The 26675-nt window shown below is 28.4% G+C and overlaps 1 protein-coding gene across 1 annotated transcript in view; it reads right to left on the minus strand.

The window, feature by feature from the left end:
• Positions 1–25747, minus strand: part of LOC129960595 (globin-1-like) — a 54845-nt gene extending 29098 nt beyond the window's left edge. The window contains exon 1 of the mRNA XM_056074098.1: positions 25526–25747. Within this exon, the coding sequence (XP_055930073.1) occupies positions 25526–25689 (164 nt within the window). The 5' untranslated portion in view covers positions 25690–25747. The remainder of the gene's footprint in view (positions 1–25525) is intronic.
• Positions 25748–26675: the final 928 nt, after the last annotated feature.

Genomic DNA, 26675 nt, shown 5'->3' on the forward strand with positions numbered 1-26675 from the left:
ACACGATAATCTTTTAGACTACTTTCTCTCTGCAAATCATTAAAAAGGGAATGCTCCTCAGTGGCGGATTTATGTATTTTGCAGCCCTAGACTGTGCACATTATGAGGGATTTATTTTAATAAATTGGCGTATTTAGTTATACATTTCAACGCATTTTTAGCATGTTAATGGTATATTTAAGAGTAATGATTCTTATTTTATTAAATTTGTGAGAATGTATTAGTTTTTAATTATCTATAATGATTCCAGACCGGTCGGTATCTACATTTCTACTCAACATTATAAGTCAATGAATGCAGTGATACATATTGGAAACAGGTTATTTATATTCGATAAAATCTTTATATTATCTGAATAATTTTCATAATTCATAAAATTTTTGCTTTTTTACAAACTTATTTATTTGGTACCTTAGGAATTAAAGATTCGAAATCGCCTGCTTGTAGTTTCCTCTCAACCGGATAGAAATCAGACATTGATGCTGCTGAACAGTAAAGGGAATTAAATCAGAAGGAAAAAAAGATAAAGAAATCACTTTTTTTTTTCAGCTAGAAACATAGTCATATCACTGACTCTCCTACCCGTTTCGAAAGCATAGAAAAAAAACCTGAATGACCGGACAGCCGCTATAGCAAAACTGGCTGGAACTGTGGTTGAGTCCTCGGTACAACCGGCCACGGTACAACTCTTCCCTAAGGAAGTACGTCCGATGGAGGAAGGAAGTAATTGATGAGAGGAGTCAGACATCCACCTTTTCGTATACCCTCAGGGTGGTGAGAATCAACCCCCATGCCGGAAGCTTCTCATCCTCAATTACGAGGGACAGCAAGAAGCATAAGGGATTCCAAAATGAAACTGGATAGACGCGCAGAAGTGGGTCCTTTTAATTATCAAAATTTAATCTTATCAAAATTTAATCATAGGAAAAATTTGAAGAACAAACCTCAAACACAACAAAATGCGGCCCTTCATTTCGTGCTCAAAAGAAACGTTTTGAGATTTGTAACCCTTAAATTTAACCCTTAACCTTAAGTAATATTTTTTTAAAAAAATGCGTAATTTTTTTAAAACTTTTACTACTTAAGTAATTTTAGTGAAAATGCTTGAAAAATAATTTTTTTAATAAATATGATTTGCAGCTAAGAAATAGCTTGTTTCCAATCGACAACATTGTGTTTTAGTTTTAAAAAAGTGTGAGATCATAAATATAGGCTTAAATACTTTATTTTTCCAGTTGCAATTTAATTCAACATTGCCGAATAAAGTCTGACATTCTCAATCGAACAAGTGAAGCAAACAAATAACCATAACAAAAACATTAGCTTATTTACTTTTCCATCAGGTTTAACATGTACACGCTGCAAACTGATTCAATACTAATTTCTATGCATATCCTATTGGCAACAACAAGTAGTAAAGTCTTACGTATATTTTCTGATATTTTAGAAGACAAAATTGGATAAGTTGCTGGAAGGCAATATTCAACATTTAATTCAACATTAATATTCAACATTTAATTTAGGGGTTAAACAAAATGAAAAAAAAAAAAATATTGAATGCATTCTTTGCTTAGTTTTCGAAAAAAATTAGAAACACAGTATTGTTTGCAAAAAAAAAGTATTACATAGGTGCTTTGCATAATTTATTTTTCTTTTTTTAAAGTTTAATAGTATATCAAAAAAAATAATAATCACACAAAACATTAAAAATCAAAAATATGCCAAAGTGCATTGATTTTTAAAGATAATTCTTCTACTTTCCGTTAACCAAAAATGCTATCACAATGAAACCATTTTGCTCCACGAGTCAAAAAATCATTATCTGCAAGAGCTCCACGAAAATAGACTCCTTTGAAGGTAGATATTGAGAATGAAAAATCTCCAAAAAACTTCCCATCATTAAGTCAAAGTTTTAGTGCCAGGGAAATTTATTGATCAGATGAAACATTAATTGCTTCGCCCAAAATCAAATCTACGCATTGATGCTAAAAACGTTATTAAAGCTCATAAGGTGCGCCACGGATGAAACGAGCTACCTGTAATTCATCCTCGTGAGTTGGAGGATTTGATGGCTCCGCCGATATTTAATGATGCGGAAGAACTAATATCGACATCTCTGCTATCAAGAAAGAGAATAATTTCTGGCACGAGCTACCTGAGGGAGATTCTTCTCGTTGCTATAAAAGATGCAGTTACTGTTTCCCAGATTTCGACTCTGTCAGATTTGTGTTGATACTTTTTTTACGATCAACGAAGAGTGATGTATATCAATGATTTTATTTTACTTCTACTAATTCAAATGGACATTAAATGGAAGTAATTGTGCTAAAGGGAACCAAAATAGCAATTCGGCATATGACAATTATCGAAAAATATTAAATAAAAAAATCCAATTCTAAAGCTGCATTTTCACAAATATAATTGATGCGTTATCAGTAGTCTATTTAATAAAGGATTGCCGTTTATTTTATTCTGGGTTACACATTTCATGCACTTAAATATAATTTTCATATTTTTTTAATAATTTCTTTAATTTTATCTTAAATATAATTTTCGAAATTTCCAAAATTTCTGTCTTTTTATCTGTGTACCACGATGGCAAAACCAAAATTTAGATAAATTCGCGATTATGAAAATTACGGCTTTAATTATACTAATTTGATTGACATTCGGTTTGCCTTTTAATTTAAAAAAAATCAACAGTTTTTACAGTTGAATTCTTAGCTATTTGTCGAGTCTTGAGTAGCTATCAGATCCAGACAAGAACATTTTAATTTTTCTGGGTAGTTATTCGGCCCTGATTTCACTCAAAAAATATTACATTCTATTCACTTAAAATTATTCATCGCCTTGATTCAAAAATTCAAACAATAAAAAAAAATTAAATTAAAAAAATCATTTTTATGAATTCCTGGTCATTCAAGATCTTATGGAACGAAGAAGTAAATGTTTTTGCAAAATCAGCAACAAAATCCACGGCATTTATTTATTAGATCTTTTTAGAGATATTATTTCCAACTTGAAAGAGAATTCAATCAGAACAAACTTATTCGGTAAATCACAAGTATTATTAGAATTATCATGGAAGCAAGTATCAAATTTCAAATTCCCAGCTATCATTATCAACTCAAAGTAGAGAAAATGAACTCAAATGAAACTCTAAATGAACTCAAAGTAGAGTAAAGTACATTAGTAAAATTATAATAATTCAGCCTTTTGTACAAATTCAATCTTTCAGACAACATTTAATTCATCACTTGCAACGAAGACAACCACATTTCCTACAACGTATTAAATTGCACAAAATATACGGCATATAGAGTTGTGTTCTAGAAAAAACTTAAGTATTTCGTTTGCCTTTTTCTTTTATTCTTTTTGTTTCTATCCTTTGCCCACAAAAGTAATCTTATCATCTTCATTCAAATTCTCAAGTCATTTGATATGTATTACATTCGAACTTTTAGTATTTAGGGGACAATAGACTTTGTCGCTATATATCTCATATTGTATATAAATTCAAATAATTAAAAAAAAACGAAGTTAATTACGGTAAATTACAAGTAACCATATTTGTATGGAGTTATAATGAATTTCCATTTTTCATTATGGAATACACTATATATATTCCATTATATAATGGAATAAACATTATAACGGAAGTATAATGAATTTTCTTCCTTTGTGAGTCAATTTATGATTTACGAGAGATAAATTGAAAAAATTTTAATTATGTGAAAATTTCAATAAATTTATGATTTCGGTGTGATAAATAAAAAAAATTTCAATTATGTGAAAATTTTAATAAAAATTCAGTTATCAAAATTGATGAATGAGAATTAGCTTAAACATATAAAAATCCATTGCAGAGGGCCAAAAGGTCCAAAAACTACCATTTTATATCCCCCCCCAAACCCTAAAATCTTTCTTTTTATTTATTTATTTGTTTGTTTTTGTATAAATGAGCCTGCTTTGACGATCACCTGTTCGTTCACCATATTGGTAGCATTAATCTAGTTATGTGAATCAGCTTTGAAGAATTACATCTTATCACACCAAACGAATGTACTATTTTGAATTATTCTTGCGAAATAAACGCGTGAATTAATTGGTGAAATTGATGAGAACTTATAAAAGTCTTACTTGCAATATTTCTTGAAATTGGAGGAAAGAGGCTGCCGAGAGGGCTATTGCTGATATATTTAGTTGTTATAAAATTTCAAAGGAATAAAACTTGGCGAAATCGATGATAGTGATTAGGCTGAATGACTTTGTCATTAGAAAACCCCCCACACCGATTTTTTGAGATTTCTACCCGAAATGGGGAATGGACGGAACGCGCGATAACTAATAATTTATTATCACCAGATTTCATATGAAATAAAAACTGTTTGTATCGCTTCGATTCTGTATATTATGTAACGTATAAAAGTGTAAGAAATCCAGCTTTTTTTTCACTTTTCAATCTATTCTTATAACTTATTTATAATCACTTTATCTTTTACATCTAATGTATAGATTGCTTCTTTAAGTTTCCTCCAGATTTCCAATTTCTAATAACCTAAGAAAAAAACACTTTTTTATCGTCCCGTTTTATGAAAGCAGACATTATCCAAGCTAATGGTCCCAAACCTGTTCTTGTGTTACTGACTGGGATGCAATAAAAGATTGATCTCTGTGCTATCTCCAAAATAATGACATTAAAACCATCAAATACCTAGTTCACATTTTATCAAGTGGTACACAGGAAAGAAATCATTAACTATTTATTTTTCTATTTAATATGCGAAGGAGAAAACTTGAAGTTGCAATGACTTAATCGAAAGCTTCTAGTTTTGAGTATCATAAACATGGGTGAATTCCTTTGAGAAATTGCTCATGAAGATATCTTTATATTTGAATGTAAAGCAATGAATAGTATAGCAAATCCCAAATGACTGTATAAAGGATTCTGAAGACTAATTCTATTTAAGTGCGGTTACAGGAAATATCCAGAAAAATATGATTGGGTAGCATTCTTCTGTAGATATGCATATTAAGATTTCTGATCGATTAAGAAGATCTTTCTATTTTATATTATTAATCCTCATTTTTTTAAAAAAAATTTATGATGCGAGAATCATAAAATTGAATATACGGTTCTAGACAAAATAAAATGTTGAAAAGGTTATAGGTTAACGAATTGTAATAATCATAATTGCAATAATCGAAAGAGTTCACGAATCTTCACGACGACTTGAGGAAATTAGATGTTAATACTACAGTGTTTTCGGTGTTACCTAAATGAATTTTATTGAGAAATTGAATTCAAAATTAGTGCCAAAGAAATAAAAACAACTTTAAATTAAAGTTATTCACAAGTTCATCCTTATGTTGGGTTTTGTAAATAATGATAAATATTTTTGCAATTTGTTAAATTTACGCCTAAGTTTGATTAAAATATTGCAATGTTGATTATTTTAATTTCCTTTTTTCAGTATATTTATTTTATTTGTTTAAGTGAAATTAGATTTCTCTTATTAAATTATGAATTGATTTTTAATTTTGCTTTTTACTTCATAGTATAATATCGTTTAGTACAAAGCATCAATTAAGACTTTCTACTTGCAAGAAGGAAATATCAGTTTCAAACTATTTTCTTTCATAAATGACCATTTAAAAAGATCTGCAAAATTGATGAATTACCATAACGAGACGTTAATAAATTACTATATTTAAAAAAAAAAAAAAAAACGATTACCAAATTTTTTCGTTTTTCGGCACATTTGATGGAATAGAATTTTCCCAAACAGCCTTTTACAGAACTCCGACTGCTCGTACTTTTTTTGCAAAGTATTCAGTAATATTTCTATAGCTTATATGAAAATAAATATATCACATTTTTATGCCAGAAAAACATTTATTGAGCAAGTTTTAATAAATGCAATAATCAGAAGGATGGATAAGTTGTTCATCCCTATGCATTTTCTGAAACCATGGAATTTCTACTCTAAATGCTAAAAACCAGATTCACACAAATAAGAAGCAGCAAATGGAAAGTCATATCACTGACTCTCCGACCCTCCCGAAGGCAGACGGATAAATAATACTGAATGACCGAACCGCCGGAACAGCAACATTGGCGGGAACTGTGGTTGAGTCCTAAGGGCCATCACCGGCCACGGTACAACCGTTCGCGAAGGAAGTACGTCCCGTCATGGATGGGAGGAGCCAGATCCCCCACCTTTTTGTGTACCCGCCAGGGTGGCGAGATCCAGCCACCATACCGGAAGCATATCATCCTCATTTCGAGGTGCCCCCCCTCCATGGGTTAGTAGCATATAGAAAAAAGATTCTCCAAAATTTAGCAGTTAAGATGAATATTTATGTTTCACTAACAAAAGGGACACAATTAATTCTATGCTGTCGTTACACAACTGCAACAGGAATCCACTATAGCAATAAGTGCATATGGAGATGAAAACGAATTCTGCATCCAAGCATATATATCGATATTACCATTTTGAAAGCAAATTTCTCAACTCAGGTTATAAGTCGACGGAAGTGCTCTGGAAAAAGTACGTGACTTACCCATGGGAAAGCAGTATATACTTATGGAGTTTAGTTATAGCAATGCTACGTTTTAAAGCAACGTTAGAGCTTTTTTGGGACGAATCTCGTAAATCTGCATCACGGTCAGATAACGAGGACGACGTCTGAGCTGGCATTCCCTCTCCAAGCTTCCGCATCACACCTGGCAGACAGCATTTGGCCCTGACGGATTTAATGTGCGCCAGATACGCTTACACGACAGTTGTTAGGTGAAATTGGCTCTCGAGCCTGAAACCTCTGGTTCCGAAGCCGAGACCTTACCACCAGGCCATTGCGGTCCACTGTATGTAAATACTTACGGAGCTAATGCATAAAGAAATTTAAGTATTAAAAAGAAAAGAAAAATAGGCGAAATATGAGAGATTACATAAGAAGTTGTAAATGAAGGAGTTGATGATTTGATATTATTAACATACCTGTCTTGTAATGGCAAAAAACAATAACGACAAAGAAATTACCTCGTAATTACCTCATTAGAAACTGAAGCAGGTAATGTTTGTTTTTGTCTGGTTCGTATGTATTTATCGTCACGCATTCTAAAAATAAATAGCTTCACGACCTTGAACGGAAATTTTATGGAAATTGTAATGGAACAATTTGCTACTAAGATCATTGAAATCTGAAGATATTAATAATTCTATAGCCTGTTTTTAAGACACTGATGTCCTCACATTCGTTTTTTAAGATCCTAGTATTTAAAGCCATTTTAGTAAATAGATATTTTTCATGAAACAATAGCTGATTTTATCATTAAACCTTAACTAAAAATGCCTTGAGACAATTTTTTTCAGTAATGAAAAAATGATTAAATTCGACTGTCTGGCTTCTTTATGTAAAATCAGATTTTTTATGCTTTGAAAAAATAAGATGAAAAGGCGCAAGTTTGTATGCATTTTTAAAAATATGTTGATAATTGTACTAAGAACTCTAATGGATTTAGAGTATAATTTCCTAAATATTATTTGCTTCAAAATGTAATAATTAATAATAATGTGAATCTACTAACTGTTAAAGAAAAGAGCAAAAGATCGAAACTTGATTTTGAGATTTCAATCTGAGAATTTCACATGATGAAGACTGTATTGGAAATGAGTGACCGTCACCTGAATGTTAATTTTTGTATTTATATTAAAATATCAAAATCATAAGGTTATTTATGGTTGTCACCGACCACTTAGCAGGCACCGTTTTGCCTTCCCCGAAGGAAGTACGTCTCGTTATCGGAATAGTTTCCAATACAACCATAAGTCATTATTGTAACCACGGAGGTAGGAGTTTTCTTATTTATCCGGCAACTTCACCGTCCGCATAATCGAGGCGCCCCGTCGGGAAATTCAATTAAATTTAAAGAAACATTTCAATTACTTTTTAAGAGATAATTTTGAAAGAAAAAAAGCACGTTTGTAATTCATGTATATCAGAATTTCTTTAGAAAATGTTTTTTAATGAAATTCTAGGGGGGGGGGGTTGAAATTTTATTTTACTTCTAAATATGATGCAGTATATTTTCATTTCTTAAGCGTTAAATATGAAGGTTGTAAAAGAATTCTGTTGGGGAAAAATTATTTTTTGTAGAATATTTAGTTTATTTCTTAAGTGTTAAATGTGAATGTTGTAAAAGAATTCTGGCGAGGGAAAATTATTTTTTGTAGAATATTTAGTTTATTTCTTCAGTCTTAAATATGAATGTTGTAAAAGAATTCTGTTAGGGAAAAATTATTTTTTGTAGAATATTTAGTTTATTTTTAAGTATTAAATATGAATGTTGTAAAAAAATTCTGGTAGGAACAAAATTATTATTATTATTATTATTTTATAATATTTAGTTTATTTCTTAAGTGTTAAATGTGAATGTTGTAAAAATTTCTGGATAGAAAAAATATTTTTTGTAGAATATTTAATTTATTTCTTAAGTGTTAAATATGAATGTTGTAAAGAATTCTGGTGGGAAAAAAACATTTTTTATAGAATACTTAATCATTTCTTGAGCAGAAGGTATTACAACAGATTTTAAATTATGACATTACATTAGAGCTGGCTGAAAATTTCTTTCTTCACTGTTGCTTAATTTTTCCGAATGAAAAAAAAATTATGACATAAATGACGTAAATAAAAATTTAAAATGTAAAAGTAAATATTATTCATCTCAATTTTTATAACATGACAGAGTTAAATACCATTTCAAGAACGCCATTGTATCAATATTGTTCCTACAACTTCCTCGTTGCTTTGATATGAATAAAATTAATTCTATTTTATGATAAGAAGTAATTTAATTTTTTTCTTCGATTTGTTTTTATTTTATTCGAAAATTAGATGTTTCTACTAGATAGAATTGAAATATGCCGCATTTTCTCGGAATGCAGACGCTTCGGAATAACAATTTTTTCTTTTAACGCTTTGGTAAAAGTTTCACCTTGACGAATGATTTGTTATTCAAAAATAATCTGAAGATATGACTTCCAAAATAAGCAAAGTATACAAATAGCTCTTCCAGAAGAGCACAGAAGGACATACGTTGCACGTAGTCATTTTATTTAAAGTGATTAAATATTTAATTCCTAGAAACTTTTAAAATACAAACAAATGTACAAGATATCTAATCTAAAATCGTGGCTTAATAACTAATGTCTTAAGCATTACAGATGGTCATACATTTCCCATTGAAAAAATGTTTCAAGTAATAGAAATAATTTTTTGTCATTTGAATCAATAAATGTGCTGACGAAAAAATTTTTTACATATTCCGCTGGATCTATTAGTCATATTTAGCAAAATATTCTTGATGTATTAATATTTAAACAAAAATATTCTACTTTTCTGCGACTAAAACTGAGTTATGATACTTTGAATTTCATTATTTTAGGTCAATCAATGGACGCCTCGAAAAAATGCTACTAATTGACGAATCTTCTTTGAATTAGCCACTGAAATAGCCTAAAATAATGATATTCAAAGCGTTTTAACTGAATCAATTTTGGTCACAGACGAATGTATATTTTTTGTATAAAATGTTAATATGCTAAAATGTTTTATTATAATTTCTAAAATTGAAAAACTGTATAAAAATTTTGTTTTTATTATTTTTGCAGCATAACACAAAATGTTTTAGCGTTATTTAAAGCAACATTTTAACTAAAAATGTATATTAGTAACAATTAAGAAATCAATTATCTGGTCATGATTAAAGTGGACAGTGGGCATCATTTATATTCTGGAAGATGGATAAGCAATATTTACAAACTTTTCAAATCATATTGAAAACATGAAAATCAAATATAATGTTTATTTATTAAGTAAAAAAGCGCATAGAAAAATAAGTAAAATTATCGAGAGTTATTGAAAAAAAATCATAAAAGAGCTTTTTCATTTCATTTGGAATTTTTTTTTATTTTCGTGTTTATAAAATACAGTAAGGGAGGAAAATCTCAAAACCTTGATATTATTCATTAAAACAATGGAAATCGGTTATTTAATGTAGGACTATCGTTTCATTTATTCATACGATAGAATACTAATGCAAGGATGAGTAAAAATATGAAAGATCATTAGGATTGGAAAATGATTAAAAGGAAATGTAAGATTGAACATTTCGATGGAAATTTTCCTACATTTTTATTGCGTGAGAAAGAAGATCCGTGGAAACTTCATGTACCAATTTTCCTAAATTTATTTTGTCTACTAAGATTTCAAAGTAGATAAAATTAGCAATGAGGTCATATTTCAGTTAGCATATTTCTTCTGATCTAAGTAATAGATGTTCTTCATTTATTAATATTCTAAAATCTTAAACAATTGTAATGGTAAAGATTCAAATGCATAGAAAAAAAATATGATGAAAAAATAGAAAACACTATAAATATATATCTTTTTTAAAAAGTTTTAATTTTAGAGGGGAATTATAAAAATTCGGCATCTGAGACTTAGATTGTGATTTATAAAGAATGCAAGCAATACCCCGACCTAATCAGAGGCTATGCGAGATAGGTTGTGATTCATAAAACAATGGACTTTGAAACAAAAAATATTAATTCATCAAGATCTTTTCTACAGTTTTGTCACATACTGGAATTTAAAAAGATCGCAATGCATGGAAATTTGATGTACAGTAAAAGATTAATTAATTTTTATGCCATATAATGAATTCTCGTAGTGGCATTTCGAGTTTTAAATTAGTGACGTTTTTAAAAAATATTTTGAATTTAATATACAGCAATTACTTCCCTTGATGAAAACTGTCATCTATTAACAATAAATAAACAAAACACTTCTAATATTTTTTTCAAAGAAAGTCAGTACCTGACCTTTGACAAAATAATATTTTTATCAGCACGGAAAATTTCTCGAATCAGTGCACGGAAAATAACATCTTCTGGTAGCAAAAATATTTATTCTATACTGTCGAAATCGGACTATTTTTTATTTTTGTCTCAGGATAACATTATCTCCAATTTGTCTCCAAAGAACTTTTTTGATTATTATCGGGATGAGGTCTTGTGAAGCACTCCAAACGTTTATAGCGAAGTTTCTAGAAACATTAACAAAGACCTACAAGAAACGTGATTTGAAAATAACATGAAAAAATTTAAAAAGTACTTTGATTGATTATAGGATTCTCAGAAATTTAAAACCTTAGACTAATAGGAATAATAATAGTGAGTTTTAAATCGCAAAATGTAACAACTAAATTTAATTTCTTTCACTGAATGCTAATTTAACAAACATGAGTTCAAGAGCAAAGATTCAATTAGAAAAAAAATAAAAGTTATTAAAAAAATGATTATTATAAAAAATCTTAAATATTTTTAATTTTACAGTTCAAATACAGAAATTGTTCATTATTTTAGAAACACTGATTATTTGAAGTTGTTATGTGCATATTATGATGCATATAACATCGTCGTGCATATCATAACACACATAACTGATTCATTAGGAATATCGAATACATCATTATAAAGGCAATACTGATTACATCATTATATAACTAATAAACAGGTCAGAATAAACTCAGTTTCATAATTTAAAAAAATTGTAGTAATAAAATAAATATAAAATACATATATATAAATAAATAAATATAATATTTTACGTTGTACGAGGAAAAAGTTCGCTTAAGTTCGTTAAACAGTCCAATTAATTCTGTAATTATTCATTAAGCTGATTCTACACATGAAAAAGGTTTGCAACGTTAATTTCTCAAAGATACAAAATACACAAAGGAAAAATATTTTATACCAGCGTATTTGTTATTCTTTTGTTCTTACTGAAACTTCATTGTTCTAGGGATACTACTTTAACTGCCGAGAAAGTCAGTTAAAATTACTGTTACTGAAGGATTGTTAATTCTCCTTCTAGTTCTAATTTATGACATTTTGAACAAGTAAATATGAGCTATTGAAATACTGGCCTTACAGTGAGAACTTAGGCATGCAAATATTGTAAACGTAAGAGTATTTCACTTAATTTCCAAGATCTCAATAATCATCAGCTATTTCTCAAAGAAAGTATAATTGAAAATACTCAATAATTCATATAAAAAATTCCACACTATTGAAAAAGGATGGATTTTTATTCATTTTTATTACAAATTTTTACTTAATTCAATTTTTAAAGTTTTAATTTCGATTTATTATTAAGTATTAATCGATTTTTAAAGTATTACTTTTTCGATTTTTAATTTAATTTTTTATTTTTACTTAATTCGATAAAGATTAAATTTTATAGTTGATTCATCATTTACTTCGTAATGTGTCAGAGATTTAAAATTTTAATATTTCCATTATTTAATTATGTTAATCTATTAATTTGCTGAAAGAGCTAGAAATAACATAATATCATTATTAACAAATTGAAAAATAATTAAAATTAAAACTTTTTATTGTATAATGCGCCGATAAAATTGTGCTTTAAAAAAATTGTTTTTGATTAAATTTATTTATTAACAAGCAAAAGGTTCATATTAAAAATGGTTGACTAGATTTAAATTTTTTTAAAAAAATATTTTAACTTCTGATTGACATTTACTATGTATAGAATTGAATCACTCTAATATAATTAATGTGATTGAATTAACCTTAAGGAAAAGAGTAATAGCAAAACTTATTATTTGTGTTTCTTTGACTATTCTTACTTTTTTAAATCTGTCTATTCTGATGTTCTCGATTTTTGTTTTTAAATTTTTAGTTTTTTTTCACTTGTATATTTTATACTACGCATTGCATGCATATTCTAAAGCATCTTGAAGTGACATTCAGAAAATCTACTGACTTTAATTTAAACGCCCAGAGAAAGTTTTGAAAAGATTATTTAGAAATTCTCCGTATTTGGGAAAACTTAATAATCACGAACTTTTCATTTTATATTAAGTTTTCTATGAAAAATATTCTGTAATCTATTACTTTTAAAAAGAAAAAAAAACCATATCAGCTTTTCAATAACTTAAAAAAAAAACAGTTGAAATCAAATTTCTATTCTATTAAGAAAAGATATTTATGTCAAGTATTCAGTATAAATGTGCTTTTCTACGAATTTTCACATTTTTTTGAATTCTTGGTTCCACGGATTTACGTTCCTACAATTATTACTATTAATTACTTCTAAGCGATTACTTTGCCTTAATCATTTTTCTTACTAGAAAGAAATGTTTAATAAAAAATATTTCACATTTACGAAAGTTCACCTTAAAGCTTTTTCTAGTAGTAATAATAACTCAAAGAACGAGTATCAAAACGACTAGACTGTCTCGAATTGTGTCTGAAGGTGGGTTTACATTCGGTCAGTTATAAGATGGCCAGTACGCAGCTCATGCATAGAAAGGTTGAAAAATGCTGTTCGGACCTTGGCAAGTACTTGTCCCGACGGTTCAAAAACATGCCGCTGAATTGTATTTTTTTTTTTTTTTTTCCCCTCACGGCGCCAACATTTGTAGAATTTGGCATGTTTTGGAGTGAAAAATTGATCATTTATCATAGATTAATTCAGATATTTTGTGCTTTTTGTTCTTTCTGATGCAAGATTGTGTGTGTGTGTGTGTGTGTGTGTGTGTGTGTGTGTGTGTGTGTGTGTGTGTGTGTGTGTGTGTGTGTGTGTGTGTGTGTGTGTGTGTGTGTATGTGTGTTACCATTTTATTTTCCATTTTTTTTTCTATAGTTACCAAAATTAAGGTCTGTTGACCTTTTTTTTTATTTTACCATGTCTCCAGTATTATTATTTTACCAATATCCATCATTTTAATACCATATGCAGTGAAAAAGAAAAGTTCAGAGACGCCAAAACGGCAATTTATAGCCAAGCAGGGAATGCCTGAATCTATCTTATGAAATTGTGGCAAACATAAATCAGTCCCTTTCTACACATGCGCTGCCTACTGGCCGTCTTATAACTAGGGATTGCAATACCAGTATACCGGGATACCGAATACCGGTATTTTGAGAGATTTGTATAATTTTGTAATACCGGTATTCACAAGTTTAAATACCGGTTTTTCGGTATTTACTAGAAATTTTTAAAATTGTCTCCACTATATGTTCAGGGATCGAAAACATAGCAAAATAGTATACGTTTTTGTTTTCATGTCTTCATAACGGGCGAAATTAATTAACTAATTAATGGTTTAATTAATCTCTTAAATCTAAATTAGCGAAACATGGATTATCCCTGAAAGAAGAAATTATATCCATAATGACTGATGGAGCAACAGTTATGAAAAAAAGTTCGAAAGTTGATTGGTGCAAATCAGCAATTGTGCTATGCTCATGGAATTCAATTAGGAATAATAGATGTATTATACCAAAAAAAATAAAGAACAGAAGAATCTAAACACTGTGGATATAGAAACTTCGGTTGGTTGGTTGTGAGTTTTAGTGGCGTAAGAGCCAACCTTGGCTAAACTGAGCCAGTCGTATGGTTAGATATAGAAACTTCGGATTCCAACTTTGAAGAGAGTGAGAGTGATATTGACAATGAAGATAATGACAATGTAATTGTTGAGGAAGTTATTACTAATGAGGATGAAATATTAATCCACCAAGAATTTCTTCCTATAATTTATAAAATTTGAAAAATTGTTAAGATATTTAAACGTTCCCCTACAAAAAAATGCCATATTACAAAAATAAATACTAACTGAAAATAAAACAGAATATATGTTAATATTAGATTTTAAAACACGTTGATACCGTTTACTCCTAACAGCACACATCACTCTAGAACAGCACACATCACTATCTGAAGATTATATATTACATTCAAAAATCGCACAGAAGAAAGGCATATCGAAATAGAAAATGTCTTATGGTATTTACATAATTATAAAGTTTTTAAAAATGAAAATGAAAAATAAGAAAAGAAAATAACCAATTCAAATCTGATTAAGTTTTTAGTAAAATTTCTTAAAATTTTTTACCCACAAACCTATCCACATTCAAAAGAATTCTGTTCAGTTATCGAAGATTATGATGACACTAATGTCGATAGTGAAAAGGAATTGTCTCTTGAACAAAAAATAGAATTAGCGATAAATAAGAAAATTTCAACGAACCAAAATACAATACAGAAACAGCTATATCCAAAACCATCCGATAAGAAATCGATTTATTTATAGATGAGGGATTTAGAGGTAAATACTTGGAAAAAGTATATCGCGCATTGCTAACAGTACCAATAACTATCGTAGATGCCGAAAGAGCGTTTTCGACAGCAAGTAATTTTTGCACAAAATTACTTTTCAGGCTCAAAGACAGTACAATCGATGCATTATGTTTTTTAAGATCACATTTCAAAAATTTGTATTAGTACCACAGACTGCATAGTGATATTTGCACTTTTTTTTGTGATTTAAATAAATATGTTGTTCCTTTACTTTTTTGTGATTCTCTATATACTGTTATAATTTATAAGTTAGAAATTATTTTTTGTGATATTTACCCTTTCTAATAAAACTGGCAAATAAAACAAAGAAACACCTCGTTTTCTTTCTTTTTCTAAAATTTCTAATACCGGTATTAAAACCGGTATCCCGGTATTAAGATCTAAAAAATACCGAATACCGGTATTGTAATTTTGGTCCGGTATTGCAATCCCTACTTATAACTAACTGGTTGAGTGTAAACCTGGCATAAGACTGGACAGTGAGTGAAGAAATTCTACAGGGATGCGTAGATTCATTACCGGAAGGTGTCACCTGTGTGTTTATAGAATGCAATTAACTCTTTCATGCAAAGAAAAATATGGGGAAAAGACTACAGCAAAAACCGCAGAATCTGAAATCTTTTCTAGGAATTACTAACTCCATTTTGATAACTACAGACTTCTTGCACTTTTAATGCTTACAGGGTATGCAATTAATGTGGCTTTTTTAACCACAGAAACGCCAAGGGTAAATTTAAGTAGAATGAAATAAAAGAGTCACTGAATTAAGAATTTCTACAACAAAAAATCAGATTTGCCGGAAGAAACTTGCCGGTTTTCGAAAGAGTAACGAGTAGAACAATTTCTGATTATATTTTGGCTAAAAAGCTACAAAGAAACTATTTCTTTAGCTCTATTTTGTATAAATTAAGTTTTTTTTTTAAGTATAAGTCAACACCCGGTTTAGAATTAAATGGATGGAATATGAAATCTCGAAATTTTTGACAGGATTTTGTTCATTATGTTTTATCAGCCTGAAAAGAAAAAAAAGAATCATTTTAATTTAAGATATTTCATTAAGAAATAATTGAAGTTGAATTTCTGTTCAGGTTTTATTAAATTGTGCTTCATTTGCAATTGTATCACATTGCTGTGCATTCGCACTAGAAGTAGTGTTCATGCTTGAGATAGTACAATTTTTACTCTTTTAATTAAACAAGAGTATAAAATTTTTCTCATTCAAACGAAGCAATAAATGAAAACCAAAAATGTAATAAAAATCAATGATAAAATCTTTTGTTTAACCCAATTTTATAGTGTTAACACAATGTAGTTATCATTGTTGATTTTTATGAGTGCCATGTTTCAAAACGTTTAGTTCGTGAAGTTCATGCGTTTCAGAATGGATTTCTGCTGATTTGGAAATTTATTTCTCGTTATTTGCGGTTATTTATTTCCAAGAAATTTTTTCTCCTCGAGATATGACTATGAATTTTATTTCTATGCTTTTTTTTTCTTAGAGTGCAGTATTTGTAATCCTGTCCTTTGATGCCTGAACGAAATGTTGTTTCAAAAAATAGCCAGATGTATCCCACTTTATTTAATTTGGCACACTTTTAGGCATCATTCATATATTTTTCAAAGAAGTGACACAAAAGGACTTATAAACAAAGAGACGTATAATCGGAATTTTAATAAACAACTTTGATGATTACAAATTTAATGCAGTTAATGCAATGATTTTTAAAAGTAAGAATTTTAAAATCTTTTAATCTAGTACTATTATATATAATACTTCACAGTATTGTACACAATATTTAAATTTTAAAACTAAACAGTTATCATAAAAAACATATGTTTATTATATTTTTTATATAAAATTTCTTATTTTATGTTATTTATGTATATGCAACTATAGTAGTATGAATCGAATTAAATTCAATGCATGTTTTATCATTAATTTTTGGTAAAGCAAAATATTTTCTTACTTTTTTTTTCAATGGAGTTTATAGCGTCTTTAAAGGATGGCGAACTAATCATCCTCATCGCTTCAAATAGCAGGAAATAATATTTCTTCAATCAATTAATAAATTCTGATTAATTTTTAAGTCGTATTTGAATAAGTATATCACATATTCATACCAAATCGTATATTTATTACTTACCATATAATCTTTGGCTCATAAGAAATTCCTTCAACATCGAAAATGACATATATTGAAGATTTACATTGTTATTATTACAATTGATATGAATGAATAGAGACTAAGAAACGATGCATAAATGATAAACGAATAAATGGTTGTTTATTCGTTTCGCATTATATATCGCTTCATCTTAGTCTCATTATACGTTTCTCATTTAATGAATATTTATAAACGAATAATTTTTATAAATATTATAATAATTTGAAATCCTCTACTAAAACCGATTAATATGGATAGGTATCATTGCTAACAACCTATATGTGGATACTGCTGTTTCACTATCCACTATGTACTCTGGCCGGCAAGAACTTAATATTTCTTTCACAACACGAAAGAGTTACTTCAACTTCTTCTGTTAATCTTTTTTCGTTTTGTTCTTTTTGAATAAAATAAATATACTCTTGTTCTTGTTAAAAATCGGTAGCGTTTCTTGAAGCTCTGAACATTTTAAGTGGAGGAATCATTCCATACCCTCCACATATACTTGATAATCGATTTTGTCACCATTTTTGAAAAAGAACTATTTCATCTCATTGAGAATTAGATATAGTCAAGGAAAAAAATGTGCACACATCAATTCAGAAATTTATTTCACATCATATTTTCTGTTTCTATTATTTTACTGACAATTACAATAAAATTCCACTCGCTAAGTTCGCATGAATTCTCTACTATCGCGGTATTTTTTATAACTATTTAATTTTTAATTGAAAGGTTTGAGATTAGATCTAACACTTTTGGAATGAAGCCACATTACTATAAATTAAATGAGATAAATTGAGAAACTTGCGAAATTAAATGGAATCAAAGAGAAGTCATTTCTCTATTCTCCGATGCAAGAGCAATAAAACCAATGCATTAAAGCATTTAAACTAATTAATAGTAAAGTATTTAAGCATTGAAGTTAATAGAGCATTAGAACTAATGAACTTTTATCATCATATTAGAGATACTTGTTTCTACGACCTCAAATTATAATTTAATTAGATATTTTTAGTCTTCTATAACTCATACGGCTATAAACGATGCATTATTTATTTGAAATAATTGATTTATATTAAATAACTTACATCTTGCTGTTAACACTAATTTGTAATGAAAATACGTTTTACAACATCAAAGGGAATAATTTTCTCGAAATTCGCTCTTATCAATCTCAAGAGCACTTGTTCACAAGTAGCCAGACTAATTCATTGAATTTGAATAGCATTGTCAAACGTTTCAGATATTTTCTCCTCTTTAATTAGATAATTTTTCCAGTTTTATCCACTTAAGACTCTCTGATTATCTATTTCGCTTATCGAAGCTCACAATACTAAATGAGGTTATTGGTAAGTTTAAGTAAATGCGAGATAGCATAGTGGCTCTTTTCTACGAAGATAAGTATTAGAAATGTCGACCCTGTTAAAACAGAGAAAGACAAGATATGATTGCCATGATAAACGATTGGAAAGGTATGGCAACCAAAGCCATCTCTCAAAAACATCCAATCAGCCAGTTTGAGGAGAGATTCCTCAAGTAGTCAACAAGTAGACTGTCCTCACATGTTCCTCAAGTAGACTGTCAGCACATATTCAATTTTTTTCTTAGAACTTTTTTGATATGTTACCTCGTCGTTGAATTGATTTATTTAATGCGAAAAATATTTCGTATGAAGTTAATGATCATTTAATAATTTTTTTGTTGTTGTGATGATTGTTACTATAAATCTTATTTTTCTGCTTAAAAGAAATTCAATTTCATTGCAAAAAGATAAAATTCTATCTAATACTTTTAATATCATTTCGACAAAAAAACTTTAATACTTCCTAAAAAAACAATGTAATGCAACTATATTTATTCATAATATAGTAAAAGATTGAAAATATAGATTTAAAATATTTAAAAACGGGAATTTCTTCTTTATATTGCTTACTAGTCACGTGTGGGGACAAGCAGGTTATGCGGAGCTATTCTTCGAGAAATATCTTAATAAAATCTTTTATATGTAGCTTGATTTTAATGTTACTCTCGGCAAAAAAGTTTTAAATTTTGATAAACGAGCAATTGGTCCTAATTTAGATATTTTATATGAACAGTTCTCTTCATTGTGCTATTATTCTTCTGCCGAGTCTATTTATCCGTCATCTCATACATATTTTAATTTTAATCTAAAATGGAAGATGATTTAATTTCAGCTAACCAATTACTAGAAAATGAGAGTAACTGCGGGCCAAGTCTTGAACATATATGCGAAGGTATCATTTCTCAAACGCCCATGGAGGCCGTGGTGGCCTGATGGTAGGACATTGACTTCGGTATCGGAGGGTCTCAGGTTCGAGACCCGATTCCACTGAAGAGCTGGAATAAGTGGGACTGGTGCACGTTAAATCTGTCGGAATCAAACGTACTCTCATTGGTTTGGAAGTTTGGAGGATGGGGTGCCAGCTTAGGTGGCGTCCTCGTCATCTGAACGCTGTTCAAAATTACGAGATCCAACCAAAAATAGCACTTGTGTTGCTTTAAAATGGGACGTTAATGTAGGTAAACTAAGCCCAAATGGCAATGTCGAACATGTACGCGAAATGGGCATGTTCATCTTCATAGCCACGTTGCATTATGTCAAATAAATGGAAATTAATAAAAAAAGAAGACTACTGAGGCCCCCTAGAAAATGTTATCCACTTGACCTGCCTCACAATGTGTTAAGGTGGTGATTTCGAGATGAACTTTTCAGTGGGCGCAGAATTTCGATCATGGGTTACACAGCCCAGCATATATCCTTCACGAGACATTTTGATATGAGCAAGCCGGCCCATATGTCACCTAAATGACTCATGAGCCTTATTTGTTTCGCGTTTACAATTACATGGCTTCGGTCGGAGCACTTACTGGTGAATTTAACAACTAGGAAGCAGTCTAAGACAACTAGACTGAGAGGTGGCCTTGAAAGTGGACAATCAAATTATTTTATTTTCCTAGTTGTCAATTAAATAAATTGGTAAAAATTATAAACCCAATTAATTATGAAATATTTGGATAATATTAATACTTTATCAAGTATAATTGGTCAGATTTTTATGTTTCATTACATTCTTTTATAATTATTAACATATTTATACACACTAACAATCTGCTTCAATATTATTGATTTCAGCATATTAAATTCAACATATTAAAAATATGTTGAAATAGGAAACTAAAAGATCTAACTTATTAAAAAGGACATCATTATGTGGATTGCCTTATTTATGTATACTTAAAAATACTTAAATCTACTACTGAGCATAATATATGTGTTTGGATAAATCAGAAGCTAACTGAAGCGAAAACTGTTCATAAAATACATAAGTTAAATAATAAAATCATTCAGAATCGAAGTTTTTTAGGCTACGCCAAAACCTTGCCAAATATGCAAAAAAAAAAAAAAAAAATCATATCATGGCTGTTAATAGCGGAAAAAGAGAGCAGAATTTTAACAGCAATGGAAAATAATTGCATTAAAAATTGAATTTATTTCCATTTTAATATAGCAATAAAAAGTATACTTGTAAAATATACCTAAATATATTTTTTAAAACTTATTAAAATTATAGAATAAATTATATGACAATTAAGTTGGCATCATGGGAAAACAATTCATATGGTTCATATTCATTTTTGAAATATAATATTTTGCAGATATTTTCTAGAAAAGTTCATTTAATAAAACAAACTTCAAAAACTTCGTTTAATTTTTAATTAATTAAAATAAAAAAAGGAAAACTCATCTAATCAAGAATATTTGTGCTAAATTTTTTTTCAGCATCAATAGGAAAAAATTATTAAAAAAAAAATTAAAAAATCTTGGAAAAAAAGTTTTCTTGCTGATAATTTTAATTTCATACAAAAGCTTAATATTAGCTTAAATTTAAATAATCTATAATTAGGCAAAGCATTCATCCACAACCTTCCACAGCATAGGTATAGAAACAGAAAAACTCCATTTTTTCAATGTTATAAAAATAAATTAGAGTGGGATAATGATTTTGCATTAATTAATGATAAAAAAGTAATTCAATCCAAACTAATTATTCGGCATTTTTTTTTAAACATTAAGACCTCTCTTTTACATCAGTTTTGATTTAAAGAAGAATCTAAATGTCATTCGGAAACTTATCGTGAACCATAATTAAGAACGCTCCTGAATGAAGTTTATTAATATGTTTCAGACACTAAGCTCAAATCGAATAAGCTATGAATATTCGAAACAATAAAATTCTTGGAAAATATTCAGGCATTAGAATGCATTTAGGAATGCATTTTAATGCCTGAATAGAAGGTAAAAAAATCTATATAATTATTAATATTGTTATTTTCTTATTGCTGATCTCCAAATATCAATTTCAGCTGCCTCAAATCCATTATCAGTTTTAAAAAAAACGATAAAAATTATGGGTGGATGTAAAATGCACAGATAATTGATTAATATTATGCAAGATAATCTATGAATATAATTTTATAAAGCATATAATATAATATGATAAAGATGTGTTGCCATTTGTTGAACTTTTAAGTGTTTTATGAATACAGATATTTCATATTTCCCACTGCCAGTAGAAAAATTCAAAAAAAGTCTTTTAAAAAACATATAAACGTTTCCTAAAAAACACAAATTAACGCTTTATTTTCTATTGAAAAATGCTGAAAACGAAACAAAAATAAAATGCTGATTTAAAGAACATTATTTTTCGTGATAGACTTGTTACAATGAAAAGTCACTGACATTTATTCAAGACAGGTTTTCCCCGCGTTCAGAGGAATAGAAGGTTAAATGACTTAAGAAGGTGATGAAATACTGTGTAAGATAACTATAAAAAATTTCCTCACTTAATGGGAACATTGTTTCGCATTTCATCAACGGCCCATTTCATTTTTGCTTAATCGTTTGGATGTTATCTTAACGAATGACAGAAGTTTTCAATTCCGAAACATATTGTTTTCATTAATTCTACAACATTTGTTATTAAATGTTGTATATTTAAAAGTTAAACAAATTTTATTTTTAAATTTACAAAAATGTTTTGTTTTTATTTTATTATTTAACAGCTAAAAATTAGTTATATTAATTAAAGTAAAGTGCGATTTCTTGTAAAATATAGAGCACGGAAGTAATATTTTACTGTGAATTAAATATTAATTTAAATGTGAATAAAAAAAACTTGACACTGTAAACGTAGAGAACTACTAATTTATGTTGTATTCATTCATCGTCATTTTAAATGGATTTTATTTTATACAGATAATAATTAATTAGAATTCCGCATATTTTAACACCCAATTGTTTATATATATAATTCATGTTGAAATATATTAGAAAGATAACATACATTAAAAATAATAAAGATAAAATTAAAAATATTAAAATTATTATCACATAAAAATAAATTTGTATAGTCTGAATTTACGTTAAGTGGTTGCGCAGGTATCTAATTTAAAGTCAACTATTATTTTATAAATTGCGACTCCATTATTGGAATTTGCACTTAAATATATGGTTTGTTATGTAAATAAGTAATTTGGAGTAGTACCCTTATTAATAACTGAGTTTAATTAAGTTTCTTGTCTTTCTTTTTATTGAAATTGGAGAAATATAGCTCATTCAACAATTCTCAAAATAAAATTAACGGTCTCAATTTTGTTTTTCTCTAACATTTCGCCGTTTTAGGCAATGCATTTAATATGAGTCTTCTCTTTTTAAAAGATGTCCAATTTAGCTTCAAATTTTAGTTCGTTTTTAATAATGCAATTTATTTTAGGTTCATATTTTTTCGTTTTATTAGCTTTGTGAAAATGTATCTAATATCACTTGCTTGCACACAATATTTATTGAAGTATATGTTCGGTTTTATATGAATGTAATGAAATATTAAGAGCGTAATCAATTATACTTGATAAAATATTAATATTATCTTAATATTTAATCATTAATATAATTTGTATTTTTTAAACTAACTTATTTATTTGGGAAATAGGAAATTTTTTTTAATCAGTTGCTTGAAATCCCCTCTTTCCCTAGTGACCTTAAGGCAGTGTATAGCCTGCGTAGTTGAATACCTACCACTGTTTTCTATTACTGCGATGATAGAAATTTCAGATTTTTTTTTTTTTTTTTTTTTTTTTGTACTTTTTTGGAAAACATTTACTTTTATGAGTGCATGCAGACATGAAAATTGAGATATATTTTAATTAATTTAATCAATGAATGATTTTATTTACAAAAATTTATCTTAACAGCAGAATTATTTTTTAAATATATTCTAGCATGAAGAATGCTTTTGGTATTTTGCAAATAAATATAACTTCGTTTATTAAAAGAACTTATTTTTAAAACGATTTCAATGTGGTGCCATTAATTGCCAATATATTATAAAAACGAAAATTAGAATAATTTCCATTTCATTTGTTTAGACATTTGAAAATTATTTCGATTAATAAATTTTACATACTTATTTTCGCAATACCAAAAGATTCCGTTTGTTTTAATATGTTTGTTTTATATGTTTTCATTTCATTTCAATTAATCTAATTTTAAATGTATTAAATATTATAATATATTTATTATATCTTATGTGCAACAGATGAGTGAGGTAAAAAATGTTAAACACGTCCAGAACATATTAATTATTTATTTTACTCTTTTAATCATTTTTGCGATTCGAAAGGTAAATAAATAAAATAAATCTCAAATATTTTTCATTCAAGGAGCTCTTTAAAACTATTACATGCTATGCCTAGCTGATATGTTCCTTTTACAAAACTTTGTGATATTTGAATATTTAATAAGATCTATCTACGACGGAAAAATTCTAAAGGAAAAAAACGTTTGATGAATATTTTAAATTTTTTCCTTAATAATTATTTTTATTGTAAAAAATGTGTATATGATGAATCAGAAATAATAACTCATTAGTAAAAATTATTGCATATCTCGGACACTACGAGCAGAAATAATTTTAGAGCAAAAACAATAAAAGAAATGGATGTTGATCACCCAGATTAAGCACTAGAAATAAAAGTAATAATATTAAAAAAGATTTGTCTAGACCGTATCAAATAAAAAAAAAAGATATTCATTTAAAGAAGTGAGTTAATGAGCAACAGTACCCACATCTTTAATTTAGTGTAATTTTTAATTGGATACGGCTTTGAATCTGAAATCCTTTGTTTAATTTAAAGAAATGACTAATGCTTTTTCTCATTATCCAACGAAATAATATTTTTTAAAAATAATGATTTTTTTATTAGAGATTGGCAACAGGACAGAATCATCAAATTAAAAAGTCGTGGATGCGGTAAAAAACCTCCATTAAAAAAAAAACCTTTAGGGGAATAATTCTAAAACGTTGAAGTTTAGATCAGTGTGTAACTTTTTTTTTTTTTTAACTTTACATAATAACGCCGAGTTTATCAAGAATCAAAAGATTTCAGGGGCAAAGATAAGAAGTGCTCTATTATACGAATTATACAAATATATATATATATGTATGTATATACATATATATATATATAGAGAGAGAGAGAGAGAGAGAGAGAAAGAGAGTTACAAAAATTATATCTATTATATTTAGTTTATAAATTTATTTCATAAAGTGTTAAATTCTTATCAAAAATGAGAATAACAGAAAATAATAAGCATTTCTGTTTTAAAGATATGTTCCCTATCAATGAATATCCCCAATTTAATCCGTATTTATATATGTAATCTCTCTAAAAAAACATAAAAATAAAGAAAAATGCATTAGAAAAGAAAAATAATTGGTTCGACGTCTGAAATGATTTTTAAGCAGCAATAGCACACAGTGAAGGATAAATCTTCATTTCTGAAATTTTACTCTCAAAAAATGTGCCCCCCCCCCTCCCGTACGGAAAAAAAAAAAAAAAAAAAAAAAAAAAAAAAAAAAAAAACTTTTTAAAGTAGGCAGTATTAAAATAAACATACGCCCAATTTTAGGAAAATAAAGCAGGAAACTCAAACAAATTCTGCTCATTTTGCTTTTTTTTTAATAATTAGAAAAATAATTTATGCAAAACCACTTACTTATTATCATTTTTTTTTCGGTTTTAATAACCGCACTTACCGCATAAAGAAGGCTATTCCATTCTTTTTCGTGTCCGCCCTCACAATTTTCCATGTGTTCTGGACAATATTCTTCTGTCGAGGCGTCAGTCCGGTAGCCTCATCCGGCACATCATAACCGGCTGGACTCCAAAGTGGCCAAATTTTGCTCACGACGAAACCCATCGCAAAAAATACTTGGCTTTACCGCCGCGAAGCTTAAATGTCCGAAATTCTTCACAGGCCGGCTTTTCTGGGATTCGTGAAATGGATTGGCGACGAACAGGACTGCCACATTGGCTGTTTATCGCTTTACGGGTGACATTAAAATTACGCGAAAACATAAACATCTGGAAAGAGTAAATTCATGCCCAGCTGCTTTTTTACAAACTAGCTTGTTTATTTACTTAAGAGTAAATATTTTTTTTAGTGTGAAGTCTGCTTGCGTCGGAGTAAAACATTCGTCGTTGCTTTCAACGTTTGATGAATGCTTTTCGCATAATTAATTGCTCTGGGTCGTTTCTGGTTTTTTTTTTTTTTTTTTTTTTTTTTTTTTTTGTCGTTTTAATATATTCTCGATGAACATCAGAAATTCAATATAGCTTATCATTTTATTCATTAACTAAAACTTTTATTTATTAACTTTTTAAAATTTTTTACATGCTTAATTAACAGACGACTATGAAACAATGAGCGTGCTTACCAAACATACTTCGTTTATTAATTACGTCAAATATATCTTCGCATGAGATTTTAAGAGTTTTTAAAATTTTTTGATCATTTAACAGATGTGAGGATGGTCTGGTGTGTTAGCTTAAATGCTAATCTTGAATCTGAAAGGACTCAGATTTATTTCACTAAAAATATTAAATATATTCTAATTAAAATAACTTTTCAACTTGCAAATACGGAGATCATTTAATGAATTTTTGTCATTTTTTTTCCTCTTATCTGTTTTTATATTTTTAAATAAGAAATTTATGATATTTATAGTGTTATTTTGAAGGCCTTTAAGGTGGAAATACCTTTGAACTTCTGAACTTTACCCAAAACTGGTTCCTTTCGATATATATTAATAATAGTTGGCACCTAGTTTTCAATTGAGATTTTTATATTTAAGGGGGGGGGGAAGAAGAAAAGACAAAAAAAAACTTTTTCTAATTTTTTTTTAA

This window comes from Argiope bruennichi, chromosome 2 (assembly GCF_947563725.1).
Source record: "Argiope bruennichi chromosome 2, qqArgBrue1.1, whole genome shotgun sequence".
In the NCBI taxonomy this organism is placed as follows: Eukaryota; Metazoa; Arthropoda; class Arachnida; order Araneae; family Araneidae; genus Argiope; species Argiope bruennichi.